This window comes from Neoarius graeffei, chromosome 1, assembly GCF_027579695.1.
Source record: "Neoarius graeffei isolate fNeoGra1 chromosome 1, fNeoGra1.pri, whole genome shotgun sequence".
Classification (NCBI taxonomy): domain Eukaryota; kingdom Metazoa; phylum Chordata; class Actinopteri; order Siluriformes; family Ariidae; genus Neoarius; species Neoarius graeffei.
The window spans coordinates 16,472,480-16,494,963 of NC_083569.1; the positions used below are offsets into that span (position 1 = coordinate 16,472,480).

Here is a 22,484-nt window from a genome sequence, read left to right on the forward strand (position 1 = left end):
TTAGTGATCTGGAGAACGTGCCAAAAATTAAAGCAATCCGGGGTTACAAGTTTCTTTGGCAAATAAAACTGATGGGACAGGTTTACAATATTCACATTATTTTTATGACTGTCAATTTGCAGCAAGTGGAACTTCCCTTAATGCTTTGTCTCAATCCCACAGCATCCTGACCATAAGACTTGTGGCTAAGCATACCTACCATGTGGCTTCCCTCAATACACTGTCAAGCTTGTTACTAGTGATGCCTCGATAGCCACACAGCCTCCAGAAAATAGTCACACCTTGTGATTATTTCTCTTTAGTGTATTGCAGGCATCACCAAATGGCGGACCTCGGTCCGGACCTGGACCCAGTGATGGTTTTGTCTGGACCCGTGACCAATGGTAAATTCACGAGATTAAGTAATTTTCATGGAGCATTATTTTGGACGGTCGTGGCTATTGACAGCGGGCACTGCTACTCCAGTTAATACGACAACAGCTTCACTCAGTTGAGCCAATAAAATCGTTAGTTTACCCAGCACGCCACAGCAGAGCAACAAGCAGAGAGGAAGAGAGTTAAGTTCAGAGACAACCGACCGAGACAACATGGCTTGCTCCAAAAGGCGGAGGAAAGCAGACAAGAAAAATCGTTGTTTTAAAGATGAATGGACGGAGAAATATATGTTCATTCTTCCGGCGAGCAGTTCAAAACCAGTGTGCCTCATATGCTCCAAAAACGTGGCATTAATTAAAAGCGGCAACGTGAAGCGCCACTACGAAATGAAGCACAGCTCTTTTGAGCAAAGTTATCCCCTGAAGTCCAAGCTGAGGGCACGCAAAATAACCGAACTGCAAGCACACAGGTCTACCCGACTCATCACACATACATTTACAGCCCAGCAACGTGCAAACGAATGTTCCTTAAAAGTAGCGTGGATTTTGGGGCAACATAAAAAAACATTTAGTGATGGGACAGTTCTGAAGGACTGCTTAAACGCCGTTGCTGAGACATCGATCTGTTTATTGATCTGCAAGGAAATGCTGCATTAAGGCTACATCCACACGACAACGAGAATTAAAAAAAAAAAAAAAAAAAATTTATATTAAAAAAAAAATCTCCTTCTCACCCCCGGCGGGGGGGTGGTATCCATGTCATCCTCAAGCTCGGGTCCTCTACCAGAGGCCTGGGAGTTTGAGGGTTCTGCGCAGTATCTTCGATGTTCCTAGGACTGCGCTCTTCTGGACTGAGGCTTCAGATGTTGTTCCTGGGATTTGCTGGAGCCACTCTCCCAGTTTGGGGGTTACTGCCCCAAGTGCCCCCACTACCACGGGGACCACGCAACCCTTGACCTTCCACATCCGTTCCAGCTGCTCTTTCAACCCTTGATACTTCTCAAGTTTCTCATGTTCCTTCTTCCTGATGTTGGCGTCAGCTGGGATCGCCACATCTATCACCACCACCCTCTTCTGCTCTTTGTCCACCACCACTATGTCCGGTTGGTTAGCCAGGATCTGTTTGTCAGTCTGGAAGCTGAAGTCCCACAGAACCTTGGCCCTGTTGTTCTCAGCCACCTTCTGTGGTATGGCCCATTGGGACTTGGGTATTTCTATTCCATACTGGTTGCAGATGTTCCTGTATACTATCCCAGCCACTTGGTTGTGCCTCTCCATGTACGCTGATCCAGCTAGCATCTTGCACCCTGCTACTATGTGCTGGACTGTTTCAGGGGCTTCTTTGTACAGTCTGCATCTTGGGTCTGATCTACTCTGGTAGATCCTGGCCTCTATGGCTCTTGTGCTTATGGCCTGTTCTTGTGCTGCCATGATTAGTGCCTCTGTGCTGTCTGTCAGTCCTGCATTATCCAGCCACTGGTAGGATTTCTTGATATCAGCCACTTCCTCTATCTGACGGTGGTACATGCCATGTAGGGGTTTGTCTCTCCAGGTTGCCTGTTCCTCCTCCTCCTCTGCACTCTCATCAGGGTTCTGCTGCCTGAGACATTCACTTAGCAGTTCATCCTTTGGGGCCATCTTTCTGATGTATTCTTGGATTTTCGATGTTTCATCCTGGACCGTGGTCTTGACGCTCACTAGCCCTCGGCCTCCCTCTTTCCGCTTGGTGTATAGTCTCAGGGTGCTGGACTTGGGGTGGAACCCTCCATGCATGGTGAGGAGCTTTCTAGTCTTGATATATGTGGCTTCTATCTCCTCCTTTGGCCAGTTTATGATACCAGCGGGGTATCTGATGACTGGTAGTGCGTACATGTTGATGGCTCGGACCTTGTTTTTACCATTCAGCTGACTTTTCAGGACCTGCCTTACTCTCTGGAGGTATTTGGCTGTGGTTGACTTCCTTGTGGCCTCTTCATGGTTTCCATTAGCCTGTGGGATGCCAAGGTACTTGTAGCTGTCTTGGATATCACCTATGTTGCCCTCTGGTAGGTCAATCCCCTCAGTCCGGATCATCTTGCCTCTCTTTGAGACCATCCGGCCACACTTGTCCAATCCGAATGACATCCCTATGTCATCGCTGTAGATCCGGGTGGTGTGGATCAGCGAGTCTATTTCTCGCTCGTTCCTGGCATACAGCTTGATGTCATCCATGTAGAGCAGGTGGCTGATTGTTGCCCCACTACGGAATCGGTACCCGTAGCCGCTCTTCGTGATGATCTGACTGAGGGGGTTCAGGCCTATGCAGAACAGCAGTGGTGATAGCGCATCTCCTTGGTATATGCCGCACTTGATGTTGACTTGGGCAATGGGTTTTGAGTTGGCCTCTAGGGTTGTCTTCCACATTTCCATTGAGTTCTGTATGAAGGTCCTTAGGTTCCTGTTGATCTTATACAGTTCCAGACATTCCAGTATCCATGTGTGTGGCATTGAGTCGTAGGCTTTCTTGTAGTCAATCCAGGCAGTGCACAGGTTGGTCTGTCTCTTCTTACAGTCTCGGGCGACTGTTCTATCGGCCAGTAGCTGGTGCTTGGCTCCTCTGGTGTTACTGCCAATTCCTTTCTGTGCCTTGCTCATGTATTGAGCCACATGCTTACTCATTTTTGCCGCAATGATGCCTGACAGGGCCTTCCATGTTGTGCAGAGACAGGTAATTGGCCGGTAGTTGGATGGGATGGGTCCCTTCTGGGGGTCCTTCATGATTAGGACTGTCCTGCCTTGGGTTAGCCATTCTGGGTGGGTTCCATCCCTCAGCAGCTGGTTCATCTGTGCTGCTAGGCGTTCATGGAGTGCAGTTAGCTTCTTCAGCCAGTACGTATGGATCATATCGGGGCCTGGTGCTGTCCAGCTCTTCATCTTTGACACTCTTTCTTGGACGTCTGCCATTGAGATGGTTACTGGTTCTTGTTCTGGGAGGTTGCTGTGGTCAGCTCTTAGGTCCACTAACCATTGGGCATCGGTGTTGTGTGATGCCTTTCTTTCCCATATGTCTTTCCAGTATTTTTCCACCTCAGCTCTTGGTGGGTCTGACCGGTTGTTGTTCCCCTGCCATTGAGAGTACACCTTGGCTGGTTCAGTGGAGAACAGCTTGTTTATTCTCCTGGCCTCTCCTTCCTTGGTGTATCTCCTCAACCGGGTGGCCAGAGCTGTTAGTCGCTGTTTGGCAGTTTCGAGTGCCTCTGGTATGGAGAGTGAGTTGTACTTCCTAGGCGCCCCTTTATTCACCATGTTCCCTTTCTGTAGTTCAGCTAGCTGGCTAACTTCTCTCCTTGCTGCCTTTATCTTGGCCTCTAATCGTCTCTTCCATGGTGGATACTGTTTGTTATGTCCCGAGCCCACCTTGTGTCCAAGCATCTCCATGATTACTGTTGCTGTACTGTGTATCAGCTTGTTGGTCTCAGTGATGGTTCTTGTGGAGATTGTCTTCAGAGCAGCATTCACATCTACTAGTAGATCTTCTGAAGGTACTTGGCAACTCAGCTTCGGTATTTGTCGGGGGCTCCAGGTTTCCAGTTGGGTCACGATCTTCCTTCTCAGGTCAGCAGCTCTTGTATATATATATACACACACACACACACGTGTGTGTATATATATATATATATATATATATATATATATATATATATATATATATACATACATACATACATACACACACACAGTTGTGTTCACAATTATTCAACCCCCACTGAAATTAAGTGTTTTGGCCAGTTTGACATTGATTTTGATCATTTCAGTCATCTTATTTACAATTAAATCAAAGAGGCACTTGTAAATTAGACAAATATAACATAACATTTATAATAAAATGGCCACAAATGTCTTTTCTCTGCTCACATCATTATCAGTTTTATTCAACCCCCAAGTGACATTCATTCTTAGTACTTAGTACAACATCCTTTTCCAGTTATAACATCTTTCAAGCGTGAAGCATAGCTTGACACAAGTGTCTTGCAGCGACCAACAGGTATCTTAGCCCATTCTTCATGGGCAAAAGCCTCCAGTTCAGTCACATTCTTAGGCTTGCGCGCTGCAACTGCCTTCTTTAGGTCCCACCAGAGGTTCTCAATCGGATTTAAGTCTGGTGACTGCGATGGCCACTCCAGAATGTTCCAGCCCTTCATCTTCAACCATGCTCTAGTGGACTTGGATGTGTGCTTAGGATCATTGTCCTGTTGAAAGGTCCAACGTCTCCCAAGCCGCAGGTTTGTAACAGACTCCATCACATTTTCTTCCAAGATTTCCTGGTACTGAAGAGAATTCATGGTACCCTGCACACGATGAAGCTTCCCTGTACCATTAGAAGCAAAACAACCCCAAAGCATAATTGACCCCCCGCCATGCTTCACAGTAGGCAAGGTGTTCTTTTCTTCATAGGCCTGGTCCAAACATAGTGCTGGTCCATGGGCCCAAACAGTTCTAATTTAGTTTCATCAGTCCACAGAACACTTTCCCAAAACTTTTGTGGCTTGTCCACATGACTTTTGGCATACTGCAGTCGACATTTCTTATTCTTTGGAGTCAGCAAGGGGGTGCGCCTGGGAGTTCTGGCATAGAGGCCATCATTACGCAGTGTGCGCCTTATTGTCTGTGCTGAAACCTCAATGCCCACATCTAACAGATCTTTTTTCAGTTCCTCACCAGTCACACGGGGATTTTTATCCACCTGGCGCTTCAGGTAGCGCCCAGCAGTCGCCGTCAGGATCTTCTTTCTGCCACGACCAGGTAGCGTTTCCACTGTGCCCTTTGCCTTGAATTTACAGATGATGCTTCCGATAGTATCTCTTGGAATGTTTAACATTTTGGAGATCTTCTTATATCCATTGCCATTCTTGTGAAGAGAAATAACTTCTCTTGTCTTCTGGGACCATTCTCTTGCCTTCACCATGTTTGTCAACACACCAGTAAATGTCTAGAAGGAGCTGAGTATCACAGTCCTTTTAAATGTGCCTAATTGGTGCTTATTAATGCTTGATTGATGCTCGTTGACATCCACAGGTGTTTTCAATACCTGATTGAAAACACTTGAATGAACCTCTGTTCTTAAGAGTGGTAGTCTTAAAGGGGTTGAATAATTGTGTCAATGAAGAAATCACAAAAAGGCCATTTAATACTTTATTACAAAAGCAGTTGATGTCATTTTAGCTGCATTTGGTTCTTTAACAAGTCCTTGTAAGAGGTCATTATGAACACAATTACAAATGTACACTGAATTCCCTAAAACCCTTTACAGCATTGGGGGTTGAATAATTTTGAACACAACTGTGTGTATATATCTCTCTCGCGTCCACATGGGCAACGGATCAGTAAAATATCAGGTCCATATGGCAACGCAACGCTTGCTGAAAACGATGCAATACACATGCCACACCTCTAGGTGCGCTGTAAGACGGTCCCATCGGAGACACCACAACAATAGAAGTAAGGATGCATGCGCATAAACTATTATGCGCGAGACTTCATATTAGCCACAAAGTCAGAAAAATCTGTTCGTAAAATTACATTATAATGACCAAATACAATGAAAAGTATTTTTCCAGTCTCACCTGTGAAAGGTAATCCCATGTGATCTCGTTTGGACGGCAAACCTGTTGGTACAGTTAAATGCAGCACATGAATGAGGCATCTTTATTCTCCGCTTTGACCCATCCAATATGGCGGCGAGGATGACGTATGCGGAAGGCGGCGTCTTTAATGGTCCGGAATAAATTGAATGCTACACGTTGATGGATTAATTTGTTCTTCTACGCCCTTTTTGAGGAATGTATTGTAGGACTTAAACCAACATCTGAAGAGGTGAGATCGCTCCTTTTTTTCCCTATTTTTGCTGGCGGGATTGACTCTCACTCTCTCTCTCACTTTGCACCATTACACAATAAATATTCACAGTGAAAATATTTTGTAAGCGCATTTCATCAACCAAGTTATAGGATTTGTTGACAACTCGCATCGAGTTCGTTACACTTCTACCCGGCGTGAAGCACATGTGGTTGTGACATCATCGTAAACAAATCCGTTCTACTCATCCAGACGACTTCGCAACAGCGCCGTTGCCAGATCTTTCCACTCTGGAACCCGTTCTCAAAAGATTTCGTTTTGGGGCACCCAAAACGCCGGTGCCATGTGGACGCCAGGCCGAAACGATAAACAATTTTATCAGATTCACCTGAATCCATTGCTGTGTGGACAGGGCCTAGTGCCGCTTTTCCACTACCAACGCGGCTGAGTTGGGCTGAGCCGTGCCGTGCTGAGTTGGGCTGAGTCGAGCTGAGTGGGGCTGTTGGAGTTGCATTTCGACTACAACCGCGCTGAACCGTGCTGGCTGGAAGTGGGTGGACACATTGGGTGGAGTTAGCGAAAGTGGGTGGACGTCACGTGATGTCATTAGGCGGCGCAAACAGTGACATCAGTGACCTTTTAAGCGGTAGTCTCACGACCCGGATAGTAAACAATAAACAGGGAGGACATGGAGTTGTTATTGTTGCTGGTCTTGGTGCTGTGGCTTGTTGTCACTGACAACGCCAACAGATACTGGCAAGAGCGTATAGATGAGGCGAGGCGCATAAGGCTTCAGAAATTCTCGTAATTATTCTTCTTCCGGGTTTACAGATCCCAGCGTGCTCGCGGGGCGTGTGAGGACACTCCTCCTCACCAATCAGTGCACAGGGGAGTGTCTCCTCACACCCCTAGCCCCACTCGGCTCGGTTTGGCTTGCTTCAGCCCTACTCCAAAACCGTGCGAGTTTTGGGTGCTAAGCAGGGCTGAAGCGAGCTGAGTCGTGCTGCTCGGAGGTAGTCGAAACGCGAGCCATGTTGGGCTGAAGTGAGCTGAAGCGAGCTGAAAAAGGGTAGTGGAAAAGGGCCATAAGAGAGCATTTTGAGACAACTGACCCTGCTACTTTCTGGTTACAGACTGTTTCTGAGAGTGTGTTCCCTGGTCTAACCAAAGGAACACTGCACACCTTGACTATGTCTGGATCGACTTATAGCTGTGAGTCAGCTTTTTCCACTATGAACATTGTCAAAACCAAGTACCATTCTAGGCTCAACAATGAACACCTACATATCTGCATGAGAATGGCACTAACTCCATTCCAACCAAGATTTAAATTACTGGCAGGTCAGCCACATGCCCATTTTTCTCATTAAGAAAAGTAAAAGAAGAATTAAAAGAGAAAAGTTCAAAGAAAAATGTTCTGTTTGCATTTCCCCCCAAAAAAGCCACTTGTTTTCTGAAAATGTGGACTTTTTTTTTCTTGAAAAGTACGCCCTCATTTTTTTAGGCTGGGACCTCCTTATTTTAAGAACAAAGAAGAGAAAATGTTAAGTCAATGCACTTTTAGTTAATGTTTTCTGAGTTGACTTTTTTACTTGAAGTGTAGGCCTTCAATTCTTCAGGTTGGGACCTCTTTAAGGCTACGTTTACATTACGTCGAATCAGCGGATCATCAGATTAACGTTCTTAAAACGATTCGCGTTTACACTAAAACCGTTAGCTGTGCACACAGCAACGCCAATACGCGGATATGCTAATCACATGACTTTAGACGGCGCGTAACATGATCCCAGTGCATTTAGGGCATGCGCAAGGCTCACCACTTGCAAGTAGAAGGATGGCAAGCCTAATACACGGATACGCTCGGCTCCGCAGGCATCCTGCGCTCCAAATCACTCCGCCCTGAACAGCGAGTGCCCTCTGGAGGGTGCGCACTCCGGCCCTGCGCAGCTCACAGAGCGCGCGAGTGAAGTGCACAAGCCACGATTCGGGACTGAGCCGCTGTGTGTGTGATCCCAGCGCATATCACTTACTACTTGCAAGTGGAAGGATGGCAAGCCTAAAGACAATCATAACTACACAATGGGCAGTATTTGCATCAGTATTTGCAGTATTTTCATACTTTTATACTCTTTAATGAAAGGTGATACAAGGCGGAAGTCCGCGCCGTTTTTCAGCAGTCGCCTCACATGACCAACGCCAGCGAATCAGGAAGGTGGATGTCACAGTGACGTTGTCCAATGAGACGCCAGCTAGAGCTCAGCACAGCGTATTTGCGTATTCTGAATGTTTACACAGCACCGGACCAGACACGATCTGGATTGAATACGTGGACGCTGGCGGATTCCCGTTTCCCGGCGTTTCCAGGGGGTTTAATGTAAACGGACAGTGCATCCGCGAAGAAAACGAGACAGATACGGTCTAATGTAAACGTAGCCTAAGAGAAAAAGGAGTTATTCCACTCTGTTTGCACTTTATTTTATTCTGAGGTTTCTGTTTTCTTTAATCTGAAATAAAGGCCTTGAATTTATTTTCCTGGGACTACTTTTATTTATGGTAAAAGAGATAGTTGTGCACTCAGTTCATTTCCTGCATTGGAAATTAACAATAAATACTGTTGAACCCATATGAAAATGTGGACATAAGGGAAGGCTATAAGACACAAGCTGGACTTCGGGTCGGACCTTCTACTTGGACAAAATTTAATAACTGGACCTCAGTGACTTAATTGAATACCCCTGGTGTATTGCAACATCAAATTTATTATTGCTAATTGATTAATTGGTTAAAATATAACTATTTTAACAACCTAAATTAGAATTAAATACTAGTTATCTTGAGCACTCACAGTAAGTAAAATAATAAGTTATCCACTTTTATATAGCACCTTTCTCATACCCAAGGCCACTATAAACCAGAAAACAAACAAAAAAAGTATACAAAGCAATGAGAGAAGGCAAAGTGTTGAAAAGTGTAGAAGGTGAAGTGTTGAGAAAAGAAAAAAGGTTTTAAGCTGGGCCTTGAATGTGGAGAATGAAGCTGAAGAGATTGAGATAAAGTGTTCCAGAGTTTGGGGGCCATGACACCTGCTCCTATGTTTTAATTTGCCCCCAACAGTGATTGGTCTGAATTTTGAGACATCTAATAGTCCAGTTCCAGCAGACCCAAGAGTGCAGGAAAGGGAGTACCGGTGAAGAAGTTCAGCTAAATAGAGTGGGACTATGGACTATCATATGGAACGGATGGATTAAAGATCATTTGATCAATGACCTAATGTGGGGTTTAAAAGAGAGAGATGAATCAAATATGACTCCCAAATTACAAACTGCTGAGGAAGGTTTAAAAAAAAAAAAAGTCACCCCATCAATATCAAGTGAAAAGGTAGACAATTTTGATACTTTGGATTTTGGGCCAATGATTAGAACTTCAATATGACTGGGATTTAGGTTTAGAAAGGTAGGATGCGTCCAATGTTTGATATCAAGAATATAGGATATTGGAGTAGAGGTAGTTTTGGTGTCAACATAAGTCTGAGTTATCATCAATGTAAATAGTGTCAATGGCAAAGAATGACGTGACCAAGGGGCAACATGCAAGTAATGAACAGATGGGGGCCAAGAACTGATCCCTGGAGAACAACATTAGAAAAAGTAGGATTTAGAGACCCAGTATTGGAACAGGACTTTCAGTGCCTGGGCAACAAGAAACATATTAGCCACATGTTACACTTTTTTTTTTAACCCATTTAAAAATGCGTGGATTAAAACAAAATGTGTCATGTTCCAAGTTTTTTTTATAAACATTGAGATGGAAATGTTAGGAAATGAAAGCTGAAATTCTGATTTATCATCTCAAATTCACCTTTTGATCTCAAGCCCAAATGTCTTGTGTGTAAGAAAAAGTATTGGCCCTGCTGTCCCACATCTTTCAAAGGGGACTGTAGCTGCCATATTGAGTGCTATCCCATTTACATTAACAGCTTTTAGCAGACACCCTTAGCCAGAGCAACTTACAGAAGAGCTAGTACACTCCACTTGAAAAGCATGAATTTAAAAAAAAAATTTTTTTCTGGGAACAGACTCACTAAAACTGGACACTTGAGGACTGGAAAAAGACGAGGTGACTTTTTTTTTCCTTCAAATGTCCAGTTTCTGAGACTGTGCCTACTGTAGCCTCAGATTCTTGTTCTTTGCTGACAGGAGTGAAACCCTATCTTGGCCTTCTGCTGTTGTAGCCCATTTACTTTAAAGTCTGGTGTTTTGTACATGCTGAGATCATTTTCTGCTCACCACAGTTGCGATTCTATGAATTACTCACTGTAGGCCCACCCTTTTGTGTCTTAAGACAATGGTCACAGATTTTTCTTTGTTTCTATGCAAAATGTCAACATCAAAATCTATGCTATTTACAAAGTTCATTTTGCCATCATTGTTTCTATACCACATACATATAATCAATGGAGAGGTAATCTGATGACATATTGGGTCAAAATATAATACTGGGGGGAAAAAAATTCCAACAAGCCTACTTTAAGGCAAAGTCATGTGACCCGGTTCTCCTCAGCTGCATTTCACAGGAGTCTGTGCTGTATCTGGTTCTTTCTTCGGATACAACACTTAAGTGTGTTTTTTAGTCGCTCCACAATTTTGTTAGGTTCGATAACAGGATTACAGGGAAGTGACGTTTTCAGTGAAAACAGCTAAATAATATATTTTCATGCAAAATACTTTACGTCGTATCTCCATGGCAGTATATTCATGCTGTATTTACCAACACAATCTTACTGGCCTCCTTACCTCTGGGTTTAAGTTTCCCTTAGGCGCCCCACCTTGAACGCACAGTCCGAATGCAAATAAAAGCATCAACTCCAGGAGGGTATAAGCCCAAATCGCCATTCTTCCCAACATGCCTTCAAACAAATCTAGGAACTTTAATTTGCCTTTCCTCCCCTAACTGTTAAAAAACATCGCCACGCTGATCAGAAGTATCTTATAAAATAAACAAATTAAACAAAACTTACTTTAATTATAACCACGCCTAATGAAGCTGTGACTACAAGTAAAATCTTTCAGACATTAAAAGGTAAAATGAAAGACGAGGTCAGTGAACCACTAGTTTTCTTTGATCTAATTTATTTCTTCCCGAAACTTTGTCAAACCGTCTCCTTACTTATCTATAACAATGCTCAACTCTGCAGCCATTTTCCCTTCAGCTGTTGACGTGGTCGCTCGACGAGTCCTAACTGCTTAACTTGCACAAACTCGCCCAAAGCCCACCCCTTCCTATTCCCAATTCCTCTCCGGCGCTGCTGTGGCTCTACTGAGCACCTCATTCGGGTTTGTCTCATGTCACCAAAATAAATAAAAAATAGGGGCCCCTCACACTTTTGGTGATATCACCAGACAAACACAACACAGTAATTACTAGGGGTTTTATTTTATTTTATTTTTTTAAGGAAGCATGTAAAATGCCTCCTGATACCAGTGAATTAACAATATCTTTAACATGTTTAAACTAGGTGGCACGGTGGTGTAGTGGTTAGCATTGTCGCCTCACAGCAAGAAGGTCCAGGTTCAAGCCCCGTGGCCGGCGAGGGCCTTTCTGTGTGGAGTTTGCATGTTCTCCCCGTCTCTGAATGGGTTTCCTCTGGGTGCTCTGGTTTCCCCCACAGTCCAAAGACATGCAGGTTAGGTTAACTGGTGACTCTAAATTGACCGTAGGTGTGAATGGTTGTCTGTGTCTATGTGTCAGCCCTGTGATGACCTGGCGACTTGTCCAGGGTGTACCCCGCCTTTCGCCCGTAGTCGGCTGGGATAAGCAACCCTGTAGAACAGGATAAAGCGGCTAGAGATAATGAGATGAGATGTTTTAACTACATAACCCACCATCGTGATCCTTTCTGGAGTGGGTTTCAACTCCCTGCTGTGCCCTTGCTTATAAAAGTAGCTAAATTATTATGTACAATTTCTTAACCTTTCCCAGCTACAAGACAATATGCCCAAATCACTTGCTGAGGTACTGGCAAACAAACACTAATATTACTGCTAAATTCACATTCGTGTGCATCTTTAAACAACAAAAACATCAGTGTCATGATTCTAAATAAAACTACAAGAAAAAAAGAGAACCTTTCAACATATACAGTTAGGTCCATATATATTTGGACACTGACACAAATTTTCTTTTTTTACCTGTTTACCGAAACATATTCAAGTTATAGTTATATAATGGACATGGACATAAAGTCCAGACTTTCAGCTTTCATTTGAGGGTATCCATATTAAAATTGGATGAAGGGTTTAGGAGTTTCAGCTCCTTAACATGTGCCACCCTGTTTTTAAAGGGACCAAAAGTAATTGGACAATTGACTCAAAGGCTATTTCATGGGCAGGTGTGGGAAATTCCTTCGTTATGTCATTCTTAATTAAGCAGATAAAAGGCCTGGAGTTGATTTGAGGTGTGGTGCTTGCATTTGGAAGATTTTGCTTTGAAGAAAACATGCGGTCAAAGGAGCTCTCCATGCAGGTGAAACAAGCCATCCTTAAACTACGAAAACAGAAAAAACCCATCCGAGAAATTGCTACAATATTAGGAGTGGCAAAATCTACAGTTTGGTACATCCTGAGAAAGAAAGAAAGCACTGGTGAACTCATCAATGCAAAAAGACCTGGATGCCCATAGAAGACGACAGTGGTGGATGATCGCAGAATAATTTCCATGGTGAAGAGAAACCCCTTCACAACAGCCAACCAAGTGAACAACACTCTCTAGGAGGTAGGCGTATCAATATCCAAATCTACCATAAAGAGAAGACTGCATGAAAGTAAATACAGAGGGTTCACTACACGGTGCAAGCCTCAAGAATAAAAAGGCTAGATTGGACTTTGCTAAAAAACATCTAAAAAAGCCAGCACAGTTCTGGAAGAACATTCTTTGGACAGATGAAACCAAGATCAATCTCTACCAGAATGATGGAAAGAAAAAAGTATGGCAAAGGCGTGGTACAGCTCATGATCCAAAGCATACCACATCATCTGTAAAACACGGCGGAGGCAGTGTGATGGCTTGGGCATGCATGGCTGCCAGTGGCACTGGGTCACAAGTGTTTATTGATGATGTGACACAGGACAGAAGCAGCCAGATGAATTCTGAGGTATTCAGAGACATACTGTGTGCTCAAATCCAGCCAAATGCAGCCAAACTGATTGGTCAGCGTTTCATAATACAGATGGACAATGACCCAAAACATAAAGCCAAAGCAACCCAGGAGTTTATTAAAGCAAAGAAGTGGAAGATTCTTGAATGGCCAAGTCAGTCACCTGATCTCAACCCAATTGAGCATGCATTTCACTTGTTAAAGACTAAACTTCAGACAGAAAGGCGCACAAACAAACAGCAACTGAAAACCGCTGCAGTAAAGGCCTGGCAGAGCATTAAAAAGGAGGAAACACAGCGTCTGGTGATGTCCATGAGTTCAAGACTTCAGGTAGTCATTGCCAACAAAGGGTTTTCAATCAAGTATTAGAAATTAACATTTTATTTACAATTATTTAATTTGTCCAATTACTTTTGAGCCCCTGAAATGAAGGGATTGTGTTTAAAAAATGCTTTAGTTCCTCACATTTTTATGCAATCATTTTGTTAAACTCACTGAATTAAAGCTGAAAGTCTGAACTTCAACTGCATCTGAATTGTTTTGTTCAAAATTCATTGTGGTAATGTACAGAACCAAAATTAGAAAAATGTTGTCTCTGTCCAAATATTTATGGACCTAACTGTAAATCTCATTATGCTCAATGACTGCATAATGACACCTAATATTTACACTTCTCCTGTTTGTGTAACCTGCAATCATACCATAACCCCTTATATTCTATGGAAATGAGTGCTTTACTGGGAAATACACCACACATATTTTTTTTCATACAAACTACTTCCAGGGCTTTGAGTAACATATTTTCCAATATCTTCACTCGTGAGGATATTGATGAATTGTTTGATTAACTTGTGTACGTTTTGTTTGTGAATGTGTCAAAATAATAAAAAGAAAAACACACATTGGCTTGAAGATATGAAGTTTATCTTCTCATGTTGAAAAACTCATTTTTCATATGAAATACATCCTAGACCTGCAATATCCTCTACATATTATATGGGCATAAGTGTTTTACTGGGAAATATACCACTCGTCAAGGATGGAGATACTACCCATTCAGAAATGCATTTAAAAATAAAGGTTCTGTATCTCGGTGACACGGTGGTGTAGTGGTTAGCGCTGTTGCCTTACAGCAAGAAGGTCCTGGGTTTGAGGCCAGTGGCCAGCAAGGGCCTTTTTGTGTGGAGTTTGCATGTTCTGTCTGTGTGGGTTTCCTCTGGGTGCTCCGGTTTCCCCCAAAGACATGCAGGTTAGGCTAACTGGTGGCTCTAAATTGACCATAGATGTGAATGGTTGTCTGTGTCTATGTGTCAGCCCTGCGATGACCTGACGACTTGTCCAGGGTGTACCCTGCCTCTCACCCATAGTCAGCTGGGATAGGCTCCAGCTTGCCTGCGACCCTGTAGGACAGGATACGCGGCTACAGATAATGGATGGATATATCCACTTGTATTTTTCATATGAGCGACATCCAGGACATGGAGAAACAAAACCGTGACATAAATCTCTATATGTCACTTGTGAGGAAATCAATGAATTGTTTCAATAAATTTGGATACTTGGTTCTTTTTTTTTTGTATAATTAAAAGAAAAACACGTTGGCTTGAACACATGAAGTTTATCTTCTCGTGTTGAAAAACTCATATTTTTCATATGAAGTACATCCCAGACAGACCTGAGTAACATATATCCCAATATTTCACTCCAATGACGTCACTTCCAATGTTTTCCCGCTGACTAGATGCACATTGTCAAAATGGCGAACGGGTTCAAAATGAAAATTATTTTGATTAACTTGCATATTTTTTGTGGATGTGTCTATATAATAAAAAGAATATTACACAGTGGTGCAAAGATTTTTATCTTCTCGTGTTGAAAAATATTTCACACGCTCACTCTGCTCACTTGTATTCACCACTCAAAGCTTCATATCTTCGTGCCATGGAAGTACATTATATGGACATGAGTTGTTTTATTGGGAAATATACCACTCGTATTTTTCATATGAGCTACATTCAGGACATGGAGAACCAAAACTGTGACAATATATGTCTATATGTCACTTGTGAGGAACTCGAAGAATTGTTATCCCCTGCCCAAAGAAAGTTATAGAGTTCGTCCGGTCACGTTTTTGTTTCCGTTCCATATCTTTAAAACTGCGGGCGGCACGGTGGTGCAGTGGTTAGCGCTGTCGCCTCACAGCAAGAAGGTCCGGGTTCGAGCCCCGTGGCCGGCGAGGGCCTTTCTGTGCAGAGTTTGCATGTTCTCCCCGTGTCCGCGTGGGTTTCCTCCGGGTGCTCTGGTTTCCCCCACAGTCCAAAGACATGCAGGTTAGGTTAACTGGTGACTCTAAATTGACTGTAGGTGTGAATGGTTGTCTGTGTCTATGTGTCAGCCCTGTGATGACCTGGCGACTTGTCCAGGGTGTACCCCGCCTTTCGCACGTAGTCAGCTGGGATAGGCTCCAGCTTGCCTGCGACCCTGTAGAACAGGATAAAGCGGCTAGAGATAATGAGATTTAGATGAGATGTGTGTGTGTGTGTGTGTGTGTGTGTGTGTGTGTGTACAACGGCACCTCACCAAGCACAGCACCAGACACTCACAATAATGAACAATACTGTCCAGATCACTTCTACATCCATCGAAACCCCTCTGAACGTATCCTGTGTGTGCACTGACTATCAGCATCAGTACAGCGAACTGCTAGCTACACACTGTTAAAATGGCTCTTGTGCAATATACCTACTTACTTGTGCACTAGTACCTGAGTAATACCGGTAATAATACCTGTGTATTACCACCTTTGTAATACACTTATGTTAACTGTGTATCTGCAAACCTGTTAATTTATGCAAATTTGTTTATTTTTTATCTCTAAATTTGTAGTTTATTTCTTTATATATATATATATATATATATATATATATATATATATATATATATATATATATATATATATATATATATCCTTTTTTGTATACTTAATACTTTTGCACTACTTCACTGCCTTATCTTTCCTTTCCTCTTTATATATTTTGCTGCTGTAATAATGTAAATTTCCCCTTGTGGGATAATCAAAGGCTAGCTTATCTTATAAAAATAGAAAAAAAATCAAGATATAAAAAATGTGGTGGGCATATCTCCCAGCGTCTTTCCTTATTTAAAAAAATGCATTGTGTGAACGGGCCCATATGCGCATGCGTTAGTGTATATTCGCCGGATGCGGATTTGGCAATCACATTGAGTAACCATCACCTTGGTCAGGGTCGCTCCGCTCCAGTTCAGTAGGGGGCAATGTTAAGCATGTCTGTCAAACAGGAAGAAGAAGCAGCAGCGTCCGTTTCGTGACTGTGTCAGCTGTTAGTAGTATTGGGACAGGTTCATCCAGAACTCGACAAGACCTCATTTATGACATTCTTTTGCCAAATCAGGGATGTGACAAGAAAAGGGATTGAGTTGTCATTGATGTGGATTCCCGCACATATAGGTATTTCAACAAATGAGAAACTGGATAGGCTAGCAAAAAAAGCAGTGAAAAAAGAAAACATAGACATCAATATTAGTCTATTTCAAAGCAGAGAGCAAGTGTATTGTCTGGAAACAAGTTAACCTAATATGGCAGCAGTGCTGGGAACAAGAGACTAAGGGGAGACATTTATTCTCTTTAACTAATAGCGTGACTGATTCAGTAACCTGTAAAAGAAGAGGGTGGAAAAGGAAGGATGAAGTCACTATTTCTAGGTTGAGAATTGGCCATACTTACCTCAGTAATACTCTCTTCCTTCTAGGAAAACATCAGGATGGACTGTACCTAGATTGTCAACAGCCAGAGACAGTACAACATGTTCTTATTGCCTGTAATAAATATAGTAGAGAAAGACAATAACTTCATACAGAACTCAGGAAAGTGGGCATGAAAGAAGTGTCAGTGGGATCAATTTTAGAAATAGGGTCAACTGGGAAGGGAAAGTGTTGGCTTTTTAAATATCTGAAGGACACTGGACTCAAGAGAATCTAATGCAATAATGGAATGACACTGAAGGTGGCAGCAATGCAACAAATTGGATGCCAGCTGCCATAAAACGCCATCGAAGAAGAAGAAGAAGCAGCAGCGCTAGAGTGCTATGTCTCAGTCCAGACAGGACATTGTTTTAGAAATTGTGCAGATGATAAGTAGACTATTGAACTCTGATACAAATGTCAGTTTTTTATGGGTCCCAGCTCATTTAGGAGTACAAGGTAATGAACTAGCTGATAACGCTAAGAAGGCATGTGAATCTCCTGAGATCACTATGGATATTCATTATAGTAAATCTGAAATTAAAACGATAGTCAAGTCAAAGTCCAAGGGAAAATGGCAAAGTGACTGGAATAATGATAGGAAATATTACAGTATTCAAAGGTTTGTGGGCGGTGCAAGACCAACTGCTAGATCCACTCACGATGAAGATATTATCTCTAGGATGAGGTTTGGGCACACTGGTTTGGACAGTACTTTATTTCTTTTAAAAAAGCATGCTGATGGAAAGTGTAGTGTATGTGATGCTGTTGAGACCGGAGAGCATGTTATAGAATACTGTACGAAGTTTGACCAGGAGAGGCAGCAACTTATCCAAGAGCTAGAGGCAGAAAGTGTGCCTTTAAGAATAAATACAATTCTTCAGAAAAATTCAGGCGAAGTTTGCTTTAGGTTTTTGCTTCACTTCTTGCAAGAATCTGGTTTGATTCGAAGAACTTAGTTTTTTTTTTTTTTAGTATTACTGAGATAGCCAGACTCACACTCCATTACGGTAGGTGGCGGTAATGCTTCCAAAAGTTGTTTGCCAACCGCCATTAAAAAGGAAGAAGAAGAAGCGTCCGTTTTGCCGTGATTAAGTTTACATGACGTAGAGAGAGGCTTTTTATTTATTTGTTTATCTATCTATTTTTGTGGAGACGGATCCTAAAAAACACACAAACAAAAACACCTAAAACCTGCGATGGACATTGTGTGAACAATCGTGTGGTGATTTAGGAACCTTCTATGAAATATTTTGGACGTGAATGTTGTTGGGTTCCCCCCCCCCCCCCCAAAGAGGTTATGAGTTATCTTTTTCAAAAAGATCACTTCCCTGAGATACCAAAAGGGACTTTTTTGTTGTTGTTCTGTGTCCGTTGCATGTAAGTTTTTTTTTTTCTTCATTTTTTGTTAAAGCGGCTGCGTTCCTCTTTATCTTAATATTACTTGTAAAATGTTCTGGTAACCATCGCGACGGCTGAGGAAGAAACGCGTGTAAAGCACCTTTTAGACGGTATTAAGTAAGTGTCTTCGCGAAAATCTATATTGTTGTACTACTTTGTGAGCGGAGTTGTACCGTTGTCTATTAGTGTTACATGGGGAATACTGATACCAACCGGTCAGGTTGCAGCACATATTTCAGAGTGTTAGCATTCAGCTACAGTCACGTAGCTTGAACAATCTGTTTAACTTTGTCTTTGCAACTTGGGGAGAACTAGCCATTAGTGGTGCGATCTTCAAAAGGTCTTTGGCCTCTGGATATAAAAAGTCTACACGTTAAAATTGCATGTTTCTAAAAGAAAAGGAAACCAAGATGAATTATAATACCATGTTGGATCTTTTCCCACCATTTATGGTGGTATACACTATATGGCGAAACGTTTGTGGACCCCTGACCATCACTCCCACATGTGAGCTTTTGCCAGACTTTCGCCGCACAGTCAGAGGTACACTACTGTATATCATGACTTTGCAAGCTGTAGATTACAAATTCCCTTCACTGAAACCAAAGCATTTAGTCCAAACCAGTTCCAGCATGGCAGTGCCCCTGTGCGCAAAATGAGATGCATGAATATATTGTGAAAGGCCTATGAAACATCAATATCATGAAATAGTGATCGTGTGATTAATGATTTACTTGTCCTTTTTAATTTTACTATTATAGAGCTGCATGCCTAGTAATAATCTAATAATATAGATCTAATTGAAATGTGTATGCTTGTAAGTTTAAAAACAACAATTGCAAATTATCAAAATTAACTGTAAATAATGAATTAATTGGTTAACCTTATTGGACACTAACATGTTGACTTTCTCAGGCTTAAGGCACCATCTTTCTGGGGTCACAGTGTTGCCAGCTGCATTGAACATTCTCTCAGAAGCAGTGCTTGTTGCACAAATGTACATGCACTTTTTTTTTTTTGGCAGGCTTAAGGCCTCTGCATGCTCTTGCGACAAGGCTTTCGCAGATAGCTTTTAGCAGACAGTTGTAATTTATCGTTGAGCGCCCAGTGTTATTCATTGCCACAACGCAAGGGGGCGCAAAGTCACGAAATTGCTAGGAGTAGTTGGTGGGTGTGGTTAGTGGAGTGTTTATCCTCCGGTTACTTATAATGACTAGAACTGGAGTTGTATAGATGTACGTACTTCCTCGATCAACCGCTCTTCGTGCTGCTCCATCTTCGCTCGTGTTTTTAAAAATGGCGGTCGTGAAAACAAACCAAACCGGGAAAGTAGGGAAGCGGAAATGCGTGTACAGCGGATGTAGAGTGGACCAATCAGAGCCCTCTTGTCTGCAACGCTGTCTGCGAGGCTTCTGCGGTGGTCACAATTTTTGGGAGGTGCGCACAGAGCGTCTGCAAAGATGGGGGGGCTACACAGACACTGTCTGCGACGCTATCTGCGAGGACTGGGTTGTCAGCATAAATTGGCCCTTAGCCATCTTGCTTGATTGTCACATCAGAGCAGGGCAGGAATTTCACGAGGGCCATGGCCCTCGTGCCCTCTCAATTTGGCCTTGTGCCCTTGGAAAAAAATATCTGCCGTAAGGCCACAGTGGCCTCGATGCCCTGCGGTTTTGTAGTCTGCCTCGTGACTGCCAATAGGCTTTAACATCACCTGTGTCTATTGAGAAAAAAAATACGTCTTTTGTGACATTCTGGATTCTTATTGGGCAACTCATCAGTGGTGGATCGGACTTGAGCCTGGCATGAACCGCTCCGACGTGCTATAATGACACCAATCTATCACCAGCCAACTAGGAGACTTATGCCATGTACACACGTAGCCGGGTATTTTTAAAACCGAACATTTTCCCCCCCTCCGTTTATAAAAATGTTTTATCCACACCACCTCGTCTTCGAAAAAAATCCCTTCCACACATAACCGAACATCTGCGTTTTCAATCACATTCATAAGCATTCCAAACCTGTAGATGGTTATTTCCCCAAATCCTACCCCCTAATCACATCACCTGTGCTCTTGGAGCAGTAGTTGGGCTTCTAAAATTAAAACATGTAAATAGCACCTGCACAATAATTAACGCTTTCAAGGCACTACTCCGATCCATTACTCTTTAGCTAGCCGCACACTACGCCGATTTTCAGCGTACCGAGCCAACTGAAGTCGCGAGTCAGGCGTAAAGACTAGTTTTCGATGGTACCGACTCATCTCACAGCCGATTCGAAAAACTAATCGGGAGCCAGACTGATCGGCGAGAGTCGCTAGCAATAGCCAATCATATCTTTCGCATATAACACGTGACATCATTAAACAATTTCTAGCACGAGAAATACGTGTTGGTAGCACCTAATGCAGGTATATACTGTAATTCCATAGACTGAAACTCTATCCATAGACACAGTGGGCTGGAAAGCCACTCTGCTCAAGTTGTGTGGCTGAATTCCAAATCGCTTTAACTCCCCTATATAAGTGCACTATTTAAGGTTGGGAATAATAGCTCATGCAGCCTAGATAGTGCGCTACATATTCCATGTTGTGTCATTTGTAATTCAGCCTGTAGCATCTTCAAGTGTTGGATTTAACAGTAACTATGTCCAATAGCCAATCACAAAGCTATTAAGTTGTCACGTGTCGCTTCAATCGCGACTGCACTCGTCAACAGTCGGGGGATATGTGCGTGCCCTGTCGGGAGTCGGCTCTGAAATGGGTCGGTTCAGTACCGCGTGGATCGCCGTAGTGTGCGGCTAGCTTAAGTCCATGCTTAATCTGGCTTCTGCAGTAAACAAAGGTCGCACGTTTGACGTCAGGGCAGATTTGTTGTCATTTTTTTGGCGCAGATTGTGACGTTCTAAAACGCAAACCTCCGGTTATCTCTGTCTACACGAAAAGGCATACACGGAGTTTTCAAAAATCTTCACTTTGCCCGGAGTTTTTTTAAATATTTGTTTTTGATGTGTTTTCATGTGGATGACAGGCCAAAACGTAGAAAAATATCTTTGATTTAGCAGATACCCGGCTACGTGTGGACGGGGTCTGAATCAAACGCATCCCCCACCCCCTTGTGTCCGCGTCTGAGACGTTGAATTTTCACAGAAGGAGGGAAGCAGTTGACTGAGGTAAGATTGTGTGATAAATTAACGAACGAGTAAGGTAGGAATTTCAACTTATAGGGCTTAAGTTTGTTACCGTTAAATAAGCATTGCTTGTACAGTAACGTTATGTCGTTACAACGTTGACCCACTTTTAACGCGCTGAGTACCGACTGTAGCCGGTAACAAATGCTAATTAGCTTGCTGTCAAAAGTGCAAAGACCTTAAATTGCTCTGTGTAAATTAGAAAATGGCGCAACTTCCTCTGTAGCCGTCAATGGACAAGCACAGACTTGTCTTGAGTTTTGCGCCAATCACAACAGGGCAGCACTGTGGCCTGAGGTAAAACATGATAGTTTAAGTTTGTTTAAATTACAAAAATGAGAACACCCAATGACTGTCTCATATACTCTTCATATACTCATACTGTTTAAATAATACAATAAAACTAATCTTTAAAAGTGGTATTTCCTCAATAATTTTCCTTGATTAAGAAATCGGTCTGGGCTCTTATGGGTTAATCAGTAGCCTGCATGCTAGTATATGTTCCATTTACAGTCAAACATTTTGATGTACTCCAGGCTCAATTTTGATTAATCAAAAATCTGCGTAGTAGTACAGTCTGAAGATGCTCTTGCACATTTGGTGTCAATTGAACAAAAATTATGGTAGGATATAGGTTTAATAAGTTTTACAATTTTTGAAGTGAGTGATGGATTGATAAGTTTAGATGTGTTCAATATTTTCTTATCTTCAGACATAATAGTGTAGATGTTTCTTTACCTGCTTGATAG

General features: G+C 42.6%; 2 protein-coding genes across 2 annotated transcripts in view; one reads left to right on the top strand and one right to left on the bottom strand.

The window, feature by feature from the left end:
- The window catches only part of mmp14b (matrix metallopeptidase 14b (membrane-inserted)), a 32,022-nt gene extending 20,557 nt beyond the window's left edge, over window positions 1–11,465 (bottom strand). The window contains exon 1 of the mRNA XM_060930024.1: window positions 11,003–11,465. Coding sequence (XP_060786007.1) covers window positions 11,003–11,113 — 111 coding nt within the window. The 5' untranslated portion in view covers window positions 11,114–11,465. The remainder of the gene's footprint in view (window positions 1–11,002) is intronic.
- A 6,743-nt stretch (window positions 11,466–18,208) lies between these two features.
- c1h14orf119 (chromosome 1 C14orf119 homolog) overlaps window positions 18,209–22,484 on the top strand; it is a 62,107-nt gene continuing 57,831 nt past the window's right edge. Inside the window, exons 1-2 of the mRNA XM_060930035.1 lie at window positions 18,209–18,660; window positions 21,607–21,717. The gene's annotated coding sequence lies outside the window, so the exon portion shown is untranslated. The remainder of the gene's footprint in view (window positions 18,661–21,606; window positions 21,718–22,484) is intronic.